Source organism: Cydia fagiglandana, chromosome 3, assembly GCF_963556715.1.
Source record: "Cydia fagiglandana chromosome 3, ilCydFagi1.1, whole genome shotgun sequence".
In the NCBI taxonomy this organism is placed as follows: Eukaryota; Metazoa; Arthropoda; class Insecta; order Lepidoptera; family Tortricidae; genus Cydia; species Cydia fagiglandana.
Window position 1 is genome coordinate 9,232,038 of NC_085934.1, and position 12,631 is coordinate 9,244,668.

The following is a 12,631-nucleotide window of genomic DNA, read 5'->3' on the forward strand; positions in this document are numbered from 1 at the left end:
AATTTCTTTATCCAATGTGTATTGTGCCTAACATTTTGCTTAATGAGAGAGTGAGACGCAATGACATTATGTATACCTTGTCACAGTGACAATAGTATGAGGTCCCTGGCAACTTTCATATTGATTGTTACTGTGACAAGGTAGGTACGAAATGGTCTTCTTCTTTCCAGTCGTATCCTCATTGCTGAGGGTCGTGATTACCAACGCTTAATACCACTTTCTTCCAGGCACTCCTATCCTGCGCCATTTGCAGGCAGGTCTGGGCCTTGGGTCCTGCATATGCCTTTACTGTGTCTATCCACCGGGTAGGCGCTCTTCCTCTACTTCTCTTCCCTTCTACGTGACCGACCATCATCAATACCTCTAGGTAGACTATCTTCGCGTTTAGCCACGTGTCCGAAGAATCGAAGTATGCGCTGTGTGCAAATAGTGGAGAGTCGTGTTCGAATTTTCAGCTGGCTAAGGAAGGTCCGTCCACTTGATCCCCAGGACGAAATGGTACCTAATTAAGAAATAAAATAGAAAAACACTAAAACCGACTCCTCGAGATCTGATCTAGATTACTTTTATGCATAGGCATACCTCTATGTTGTACCTATATGGAAATACCCACCCTATAATGACTGAATGGTTAAATAAGAAATAAGGGTTTGGTTTATGTAATAATGGCTACATAAAATATTTGGCTAAAAAAATATTTAGTTCCACATTTTTTTGCTTATTACAGTTATTATAGTGGAGTGTGCTCAGGCTATAAAAAGGTCAACTACGGCGTTCACTGAACAAGAGATTTCCTTTGACAGAATCAATCTTTGTGTTCCTAAAATGTATTTAAGAAGTGGAGCCACCCAGATTTTTGATGCAGGTGGGGGGTGGGGGGTTTTAAGGGTCGGTGACGAGTGAGGGTAATATTTTTTTCAGTACAGGTTCTATGTCAAGTTTAGTATCATTTACAACTAAATCAAAGATGTAGACATAGATTTCATCTAAATCGGTTCAGCCGTTATTGATTCCCCATACAATACATTGTATTGTATGGGGAATTGAATACAAATTTACACGTTCCTTTTCACTTTCAACAGATTTTTTTAATAAAAACTATCCTATGTTCTTCTCCGGGACTCAAAATAGCTCTATACCAAATGTTATCTAAATCGGTACAGCGGTTATTGGATCCCCATACAAATTTCCACCTCCCTTTTCACATCCTTAAGGGGTGATTTTTGAGATTAAAAGTATGCTATGTTATTTTCTGGGATTCAAACTATCTCTGTACCAAATTTTAACTAAATTGGTTTAGCGGTTTTGGCGTGAAGAGGAATTTAAAAAAAAAGTATTTTTTTTCACATTTTATGTGTTTTTACTTCGGAATGGTGTCATTATGATATCATAAATGAATTCGGCATCCCCGATATATACGAAAACGATACTAAACTTGGCCTAGTAGCTTAAATGACATAGATATCAAGATCAAGTTGAGAGCCCCCTCCCCTCCACTTTTTAAATCCATCCTTGGGTCCTAAGGACCAATCCTGCCAAAGGAAATCTCTTGTTCACGCAACGCCGTATTATAGGCCCAGCATCTTCCGCTATTACTATTAAGTATATTATGCTGATTTCTTATAATTAACAGAAACTAAAACGAGTCTACATAACTCCAGTAAACGCTAATTTGGTAGCTTAGGCAGAACCGCAGACCAGGATTTAATGTCACCAGGTCGCCAGAGTTCAAGGTCGCGCGGTCTACTCGAATGATGAATTCAATAATACCTAACGCCTTACTGGATTAGCATAGGGCCTACCGCGAACATCGATAACCAATATTTCGCTATCGGTCTATAAAACCTGTTCGCTATAAGCTTCGATTTTCTACGTTCGCGGTAGGCCCTCGGCGTAGCGTGAACACATACCTTAACCAGGAACTAGGTACTGTCAGCAAAGCATCAAATAGATACTGAGGCAAAAGTGACCAAATATATCATGAGATCATGACAATGACAATGTATGTGTATTTCTGTAGAAATAAGATTTGGCCACTTTGGCAGTCACTGATTTATTGATGCTGACTTGCTGACTGTACCTACAGTTCGTTTTTTTAGCATTAGAAAGAAGGTAAGCGATCTTGACATGTCTTTTAATCGAACTAGCTTTTAAAAAAACAGTAATTATTATTTTTACTTATGAAAGCAGAAGAATATAAGTCCAGTGCTCGGAATAGGTAGTGCCTATTTACCTAAACTTCAGAGGAGGACCTAACTAAGAGTGGTTACAACCACCAAAAAATATTATTTATTATTATTGTTCGCGGGATTTCCCGGGATTCATAAGAGTACCTAATCGACATATACTCAGACTCGGGGTCAAATTATTAACTAAATGCAATTGTTTAATGCCGATAGTTTGAATGGTTACGTTGAAAACTTAAAAGTCGACCTCGTAAGTGGCCGTCGTCGAACATCAAAATGAGCCCGAAATTAATTTTTTTGGCCTTTATTTTTTTTTGCATTGTGTTATAATATAGAAGATATTACAGATATATTCTGATTTATTTGTATTTTTTGTAAAATAAGTGTAGAATTACTAAGTATTTCATAAATATTTAGATCTTTGTTACATACATACTAGTTCATTTTATTGAACCTTGCCGCACGGCCGCACAGTGCGATGAAACCCCGATCTAGGTGGACAATATTATTTAAGCCTCAAAACCGACTCTAGTAGGTCATATTATGATGTCAAAATAGAAATGAAATGAAAGAAATTACAAAATCACATTAAAATTAAAAACCAGTATAAGCTGACCTATTGGTACTAAGAATTACTACACGCGTGAAGGCCAATTTATATTGGTCATTGTTTTAGGCAGTACAAATGTAGTTTTTGACACACATTTTATATTCATATTATTTTTCACAGCACTATGAAGTAAATAAAACAACACTAATAATTTATGCGGTTTATTAGGTAAGTACCTTACTCTGAATCGCTAAAACTAGGCAAATTAACGTCACGTAAACTGTCTTCATTTCGTACTTTTCTAATTAAGTCCAAAATTTTGGAGTACGTCATGGTACGTTTTTCAATTGGTATACGATCTAATTCAAATGCAACCAATTTTGAGAACTCAATATTCCTGGGGTCCGGTTGTTCTTCTGGTTGAGTCAATTTCAAAAAACACGTTTGTGCTCGAACATCCGAAGGGTCTCGTCGATTCCTGCTATAAATAGCACAATCCAAAATATTATTGTTCTCAACTTGTGTAGCCTTATCACTCTTATCAGCTTTAGACGTTAGTGGCGAAGATTGTTGTTCACATAACTTGATTTTTTTCGAAGGTAAACTTCCGGAAAGAATACTTGGGGATGTAGATCTTTCTCTGTTTGACATTATTATATTTAATTATTCCGTAACAGTCACAAGCTCAGCAAGATCACTAATTCTAAATAAAATGACAACCAGCAAAAAAAATCTAAATCTACCCACATATTTTAAGTGATTTTATAGCTTGTTCCTGATTAGTTAAAAGTTAAACTATCCATTTGAAATAAAAACAAGTTTACCAACCTTATAACGTAACGTAAGTAAATTTTTAATCTTCTTCGCTACTTTCTTCGTCATCCGGCCGTGTACTTACTTTTCTACCTGCATTATGCAACCCTGCTGATAACAGGACGCTCTATAAGATGGTACGAGTGCGAACGAGATAACACGATGCTAATATTGCTAATCCATTTGTTTTCAATTTGAACCTACTTAAGTTTACTCGCTCTTCAACCTTTGTTGTTTGTTGTTGTGTGTGTTTTTTTAATTGAACAGTGGATTTTGTTTTGACATTGGCTTGTTATACGGACTTGGATATTGTTCATACGATTAAATTGGCGTGACTTAAGGACTATAGATATTGCTGTGCCTGAGGATCAACTATTTATACGGTAAGTAAAATTTACTAATATTACTTGTATAAAGGGCTAAATGTGACTACATACCTATTGAAATACATATTCAGGAGTCTTGCAGGACTTAGTATAGTGAAACTAAACGAAACAATGTTTTGTACTTGTACAGTCGATGTCAAAGAGATCTTTACGACTAACGTTACAAAAAATTATTTACACGACTTTATTGTCATAGCATTTAGGTCGTGTAAACATTTTTTTGTTACTTTGGCTGTAAATTTCTCTTTGACGTCGACTGTACATTATATAAATATAATACTTTAAATATATGTAAATTACCACGCGACATACGACTAAGTTGAAAAAAGATCTATTTGTACAAGACTAATTTATTTCAGTAGGTATTTAGACACATAATAAACGATTGAACTATTACGAAGTGTAAAAATTAATTAATCCTCTTGGTGTTACTTTCCCAAATGGTTTTAATAGATTATTTTGACCTGTGTAGGCTTAGCGTTAATACTCTATACAACACGTTGTGTTTTTATTCATGATTTGTGTCTAAGTATACAAACGATACTGTAATGATTTTGTCAAAAAATACTCAGTTTGTTTGTTACTTTTTTTCTAGTACTACTGAATTTACGCTAGCAGCGTGAATTACAAGATGGCTTCTGATGGATCTGTAAAAACCTGGATGATGATTTGGATGATGAAGATTATCCTGAACTTTATCATGACCCTGCTAGTAAAACGATTTACTGTTAAAAGTGCGAGAGCAGTATAACATCAAAACTAAGCAGTCTCAAGAGGCATATAAATGGACCGAAACATCAAGGAACCAGTAAGAAACCGAATGAAGATATTTATTTTGATCTTATAGAGTTTTTAATTATGTGCAACATACCTTGGTTTCAAGTAAATCAACCCAGTTTTAAATCCTTTTTCCAAAAATATATTTGCTGCAATTGTAGTAATCGTAAAACTATTCCAGATGAATCGTTACTGTGGAAAGTTTACTTGGATCTTTTTTTCAAAAAGAAATTAAGATCAATTTATGATAATATTTCTGGTCAAAAGCTTTGGATTTCTTTGGACGAAACCACTGATTTTCTTGGTCGATATATTGTTAACTTTTTAGTAAAACCTCTAAATGGTTGCTCACAAAAACCATTTTTAATAGCGTGTAAAGTTCTGAAAGTTGTCAATGGAAATACAATAAGTGAATTTGTGGTTGAATGTCTACAAAATAAGTGGCAAAACTCATATGAAGACAAAGTAGGAGATGTTTTAGTTTTGTGTACTGACAGCGTAGCATATATGTTAAAAGCAGGGAGACTTCTAAAGCAATATCTGCCAAATATGAAGCATGTTACATGTTTAGCACATGCTCTTCATCGCGTATCAGAGAAAATACGGGATGAATACTCAGATGTTAATGTTTTAATATCAAATGTAAAGAAGGTATTTTTAAAAGCCCCTAACAGGGTAAATATATTAAAGGAGAATTTTCCTAATATGCCTCTTCCACCTCAACCTGTTATAACAAGATGGGGCACTTGGTTGGAAGCAGCTTCATATTATGCCAAATATTATGAAGAAATTAAGACAGTTGTAGGGCTATTAAGAAGTTCCGAGTCAATATCAATTAGAAATGCTAAAAATATTCTTAAAAAAGCGAATTTAAAAAATGACGTAATGTACATTGACGAATATTATAGAATTATTCCAATTGCTTTAAAGTCCATACAAACATCAAACTTGTCTATAGTACAAGCGTTGGATATATTTGACGAAGTAAGGGCCGTGCTGGGGTGGTGTTCATCTGAACTAGTCAAGCTTAAACTTGAATATGTCATAAATAGGAATCCCGATCTCGATGTAATTAGAGGCATCCGTGACGATATTGTACTGGATAAGCAGGAAGAGAATCCGTCATTATCGAATTACAACTTTGTACCTCTTACCTCTGTTGATGTTGAAAGGTCTTTTTCTATGTATAAGTGGATTTTAAATGTAAAAAGAAATTGTCTGAAAGTCGAAAACATGGAAAAACTTATGGTTATTTATTATAATTCTTTAAGCAATAACTTTAATGATAATAGTACTGATACTGATGATATTTTTGATGTTGATGATGATGATACCGATTGAAAGATGTTTATTTAGTACAAATTTGTATACATTAAATGTTTGAAACATATGATAACCAGTTTTTATTTCAATTACCTCGTTACACACATACACATTACATTTTTGATCGATTTTCTACACAGTACGTTATATGTCACGACACGCATTTTTCTGAATTAAACTATTGAATTTTACTAATAATTTGACGCCTAGTCTGATTATATGTCGATTAGGTACTCTTATGAATCCCGGGAAATCCCGCGAACAATATTAATAAATAATATTTTTTGGTGGTTGTAACCACTCTTAGTTAGGTCCTCATCTGAAGTTTAGGTAAATAGGCACTACCTATTCCGAGCACTGAATGTAACTGATCGTATTTGATTCATATTTGTTACATATTTGCCGTGACTTATTTTCAAAACGTGTTTTTCAATTAAATGACACATCAAGATTGTTTACCTTATTACTAATGCTATAAAAACGAACTATTGGTATCTACCAGTCGCAAAAAACTCAATTCTTTCGATTGCTATCGGTTTGCCAATCCATAGAGTGGTTATACAGGGTGTCCCAGAATTCGACGTCAAGCCGTAAACGGATGATAGACCAAGTCATAACAGTTATCATAAAAATACAAAAAAAAATCCAACTAATGTTTTTTAAAAATTATGGTCACTTTAAAAATTCATTAAAAAATCCACACCCTGTAATGGTTCTTTAACTCTTGTTACTACAGATTCCATAATTTATTCTAATTCTTTATTATTGTGTAATCTTGAATAATTACAGGGTGTGGATTTTTTAGTGAATTTTTAAAGAACATGAGTTGGATTTCTTTTTGTATTTTTATGATAACTGTTATGACTTGGTCTATCATCCGTTTACGGCTTGACGTCGAATTCTGGGACACTCTGTAAATAAACGTTGGTACAAAATATCTTTAACATGTTACATTACACAAAACGGTTTGTGAAATGGATTTATTTAAGCATTTATTAAAACAAACAAGTGCAAATTGGATTCCTAATTGCTATTAAAATGAGATCTAAATTATGCCTAGGGTCGTTGACCCAATCAAATCCAAACGCTTTTAAACGTTTATAAAACATCTTCAAGGTTATCTTGTAATAGGTATTTCTAACTCGACCCATCGATTTTCCGAGGGGCGTCTACGTCTGCTCTCGAAAACGTTTGACCTCGTTTCGTCTCCACAGCTGCATGATCTTGTTTTGAGTTACAAATATTATGGGTTAGTAGGTTGCAAACGTTCGTACATATCTTAGGTACATATGTACCTACACTATACCTACTTAATGTAATGACAAAAAAACTGGTGATGAAAATTTAAAACTTATAAATTTCTTTTGTTCGGATATAAATTCACAATCACGATGGCTACGTAACGTAACATCTACCTATAACGATAATACACGTGATTAGCACTATTAGCAGGTAAGCATCGAGCTATTCGCGTTGTGGGTGTGGTTACGTGATTAGGAGATGGCACACTTCACTAACCACAAGTAGATCTTATACCTATTACCTACCTACTCGTATCTATCTATTGTCTATAATCAGATGCTCGGTTCTTCGCTCCTTCAATTGTACTCCCTGATAATTACGACCACAATACGACGGTCTAGCTATAGTTCGTTTTTTTTAGCATTAGAAATCAGGTAAACAATCTTGATACATGTGTCTTTTAATTGAAAAACACATTTTAAAAATAAGTCACGGCAAATATGTTACAATTATTAATCTAATACGATCATTTATATTCTTCTGCTTTCATAAGTAATAGTTTTTGATTTTTAAAAAACGTTTTTCAATTAAAAGACATGTCAAGATCGCTTACCTTTTTGCAAGTTCTTTCTAATGCTAAAAAAACCGGGCAAGTGCGAGTCAGACTCGCGCACGAAGGGTTCCGTACCACAATGCAAAAAAAAACAAAAACAAAAAAAGCAAAAAAAAAAACGGTCACCCATCCAAGTACTGACCACTCCCGACGTTGCTTAACTTTGGTCAAAAAGCACGTTTGTTGTATGGGAGCCCCATTTAAATCTTTATTTTATTCTGTTTTTAGTATTTGTTGTTATAGCGGCAACAGAAATACATCATCTGTGAAAATTTCAACTGTCTAGCTATCATGGTTCGTGAGATACAGCCTGGTGACAGACGGACGGACGGACGGACGGACAGCGAAGTTTTAGTAATAGGGTCCCGTTTTACCCTTTGGGTACGGAACCCTAAAAACGAACTATAGCCTATCTCTTCTTTGACGCTGTCAATACTTCCCAGCAATTGAGACAAGTACCTATCAATTGCCGGTCTGTTGTTTTTTACTACGCATTTTCACAGTCAGTTAACACCAAACGCCAAATTTATTTTTGTAATTTGCGGAAATCATAAAATTGTACCGTTTACTTCATTACCGTAGTTTACCTGTGTGGCATGTATACATTGTATTGTAGTTAGATAGAAAAGATACATACATAATGTATAGAGTTTGTAGGTCGGACGCGGGCAGTAGGGCGACACAGCACCAGTTGTTTGTACTCATACCTAACTAATCGGCGCGCAACGCCTCGGTCATTGACCCCACGTCCTTCACGGTTCACACACGCACGTCATATCGGAAAAGCAAACGGTCATTACGAAGCAGCTATAGGTTTAATCCACTCGACGGATAAATTCGATAACGATAATGTATTCAAAACAATTTAATTGAGTAATCTACGCATTAAAAAGTACGGTTTAAGGGTGAAATTATGTGCACCCGTGCAGTTATCAGTTTCGCATATGCGAAGGTTCCCCCCTTTTTACCACTATATTTTTTTGTGTATCATAGGGTTTACTATTGCATTGTAAGCATAAACACAGCCTTATATAAAAACAGGAGTTGGAATTATAAATAAGGATATAATACCTAATTAGTAAATTATCTAACCTAGATCCATTTATTTTCACTCTACCTACATTTTATCTATAATGCTTATTGTATGATAAAATTATGAATGAAATATGATAGGTACTTACTATTTGCAATAAAAAAACTAGTCTTACCTTATTGTTTCTACTATTTCCAGAGCCCCATCGTGTTTGTCCTGCAACAAAAGAAAACCTTAGTAAAGTAAATTGGCTTTACTACTAGTATGCTTCAGTATTACTACGTCGCCTAGTATGGTCGAGTAGAGCAAAACAATTGGCACTTCACGCACCTGTTCATTAAAAGGAATGACATTTAGTTTAGATAATATCCGTACATGGCGGGAAGAAGTTGATAACTCGAGATATTCTACTGAAGAAATTTGAACTTTAAATTAAATTACATAAGGTTCAAATTTCTTCAATTTTTTCCCGACAGATATCAACTTCTTCCCGCCGTGTACGGATATAAACTTTTAAGGTTAAGCAACCACACCAGCTCGGAAAGGCTTACTTTGCACTTCAAAAACTGATAGCAAAGTTGCATTTTATTCACATGTGAGGCAAAGTAATCAAATTTTGAGTTTTTTCTTGTGTTTGCTGGTAGAATTGACTTTTAAATTATGATTTTGGGTAATAAATATTTAATAACATTCATTTGGATTTGTTTTGGTTTGATTTTGTTTGATATTTTACATTTAATATTTGCTTCAAGTAGAGTAAATTTTATTAAAATGAAGCTGTGCAGATGTAAAGTATTACATTTTTTGGATGTTAACCATTTTTTTCAATTTAATAATACATATTTACTTATTATTTAACAAAATATACAAACAACTAAACCTATTACAAATTAAAACTTATACCTAAACACACTCGATCAATTAATAAATTAACTCTAAATTAAACTAAATTAAAACTAAGCTAAATAAAGCCACAACCGAGAACTCAATCAAACAATCTATTTTTAAACAATTATTGTGCTTCAAGTTGGTGGTGTGAAAAATTTTGTGTTTCACTTGGGGGCAAATTTTGTTCAACCCTTGTGCTTTATAAAACAGTCTCCCACAGCATCTGTTTGTGTGTATGTATGTTCGCAATAAACTCAAAAACGGTAGTTTTTCCATCAGTATCCAGTAGTAAAATCGATTCAGTAGAATGGATTTTCATGTGGTTTTCACCGATCAATAGAGTGATTCTTTTATTTATTTATTTGTTGAGTTAGAGTGTCCCACTGCTGGGCAAACAACACACAATATAAATAGGGAGTAAATATGTGCACATATTATATGTAAATGCACTGTCATAGTCTATGCTTCTGAATGCCTAGATATAGGCTGTAAAGTGTTGATAGTTTAATACAAAATAAATTAACTCCCTATCTATATGTATAGTTGTGTGTTGTGTTAATTTATACTATATCATCATCTTTCTTGCGATGTCACGGCATTTTGCCACAGCTCACCGGACCCTGGGATCCTCTTCACAATTAATCCTAAGACTTGGCATAGGCACTAGCTTTTACAAAAGCGACTGCCATTTGACCTTCCAACCCAGAGGGTAAACTAGGCCTTATTGGTATTAGTCTGGTTCCTCACAATGTTTTCCTTCACTGAAAAGCGACTGGTAAATATCAAATGAGATTTTGTACATAAGTTCCAAAAAAACTCATTGGTACCTTAACTTTGTTCCAACTAAATGTTCCATGAATGTTTATTGAACATCAAAATCAAAATGATTTCCTCATATGTGATGTGAAAAGCCATATGTGAGAAAGTGTAAAGAGTTATTGTCAGGGTAATTTATTTATTCCAAATTATTGATTTTCAAGAACTCTTAGTATTTAGATTTTGTTTGTAATTTTAATAAAATTGACCTGTATGCATGTCATATTTTTATATTTGATAACAATGTAATGTTTTAATAAATATGGCATTGACATACCTATTTAAAAAACCACTCCGATAAGGAATTGAATTGATATGTATTTAATATGGTAATCATTGATATTTATTCACTAGAATTTTATTTCAAACTACAGTAAGTATAACATTGCTAATATGGCAAATAAATACATGGTTACTATGAAAGAACAGCATATCACTTTTATTAAATGTAGATACCTTCTCTTGATTTGAATAAATTTTTGGTGATGATTAAAGTCAGCCACAAAACAACATAACCATAAAGTTTGCAGTTGATGAGTCAATGAGGTCATTACACTTGTGCTATGTGGAATGTAAACAAAATTAATATCATCATTCACTACACTATTTTAAAACAATCATTGTGCTTGTATTAAATTTCAAAGTTAAGAGCTTTAAAGTAGAATATTTTGTCATGTTTTGGATAAACACAAACACAGGAGATAATTCAATAGTTTAATTTTGCTATTATAATGAAGTGCCTAAAAAGTAAAAGTAACAATTTCTGTGATGGTAGCAAAAGTTGTTGTTATTATTTTGTTATACCTAACCTATAAATTATGAATAAAAATCCACATTTCTCATTGAAGTTGTTTATGCAAAAGGTCATAATCTCAATATTAAACATTATTAATGATATTAATTCGATCACAACATGATCACGTACTGAGTACACAAGCAACACGAGCTGAGAGATAACAATGTTATTCTATCATACTACTGTTGGTATGCGCTCAAAATGGGAATGACGATGATCTACAACTACAACGGGCACTGTATTAAGAACCCATCTAAAAAAAGCCGACACCTTGACAAAACACGAGGTCAATACACTCCGGCTGAAAGACCCATGTGATATAAGGACCAACATGCTGCATTGTTCTGTAAGTTTTAAAACACCTAATAGTAATTTCTGACGATTTATAGCCATAATATTGGTATAATCGATATGGTTTCGAATAAATGCTTCGATCACATTTTTAAAGCGAAAATTTGTGTTTCATAGCGATATAAATATCTGTTACTAATAGCAACTAAGAGCAGTTCCTCCTACAAAAATATCATAATGATAAACTAAACATTGTAAGCATTGACATATCAAGATACCAAAGTAAAATATACACGATTTCCTTACCGAACCATGACCTGAAGTGAGGGGCCATGTATAAACAACAGGTTCTGCGCCTGCAGGAGAGTGCAGGCGTAAATCCAAAGCCATTATAGGAAAACCGCTGCATGAATGCACACACTTTTCACTTAAACACTAAATTTATCACTAAAAACACTTGATATTTTAACATAATTTCACTGCACTTTCACACACATACACACTCCGCACAACCGGGCGCCATGTTGAAATTATATTAATCATGGCGGACATCTTTGTGTTGTCTGATTGAAAAAATAAATATGTGGCGGCGATGCTTTCGATAAATTTTATTAGTTTGTTTGCATAATTTCGTTTTATTAATAAGAGTGCTTTTGGTAATACGAAATAAAAATCACATACAATTTTAAGCATTACGTAACGCAGCATTTTATTACACTGTGTGCAATTATTATACATAATGCATAGTATACACATTGGGCTACCGTTCAAAAGCTGTGGTCGTAACAGACTACCACACTCAAATAACAAGTGAGGATTTGTTGTATATGGTGTCGAGAGGGTGATGGGAGTAGAAGTCAAACACCTTATGTGTGATAGTATAAGAACGTATATTCTCTAAATGCCTGCCTATATAT

General features: G+C 33.9%; 2 protein-coding genes across 2 annotated transcripts in view; one reads left to right on the plus strand and one right to left on the minus strand.

Annotated features, from left to right (window-relative positions):
• LOC134680061 (histone-lysine N-methyltransferase, H3 lysine-79 specific) overlaps nucleotides 1–12,247 on the minus strand; it is a 45,328-nt gene extending 33,081 nt beyond the window's left edge. The window contains exons 1-2 of the mRNA XM_063539069.1: nucleotides 12,021–12,247; nucleotides 9,099–9,139 (exon numbers count right to left, since the gene is read on the minus strand). Of these exons, the coding sequence (XP_063395139.1) occupies nucleotides 9,099–9,139; nucleotides 12,021–12,104 (125 nt within the window). The 5' untranslated portion in view covers nucleotides 12,105–12,247. The remainder of the gene's footprint in view (nucleotides 1–9,098; nucleotides 9,140–12,020) is intronic.
• On the plus strand, nucleotides 2,422–6,571 carry LOC134680521 (uncharacterized). The gene has a single exon (XM_063539644.1). It carries the CDS (start codon nucleotides 4,794–4,796, stop codon nucleotides 6,051–6,053), a length of 1,260 nt encoding a protein of 419 aa, XP_063395714.1. The 5' UTR covers nucleotides 2,422–4,793; the 3' UTR covers nucleotides 6,054–6,571.
• Nucleotides 12,248–12,631: the final 384 nt, after the last annotated feature.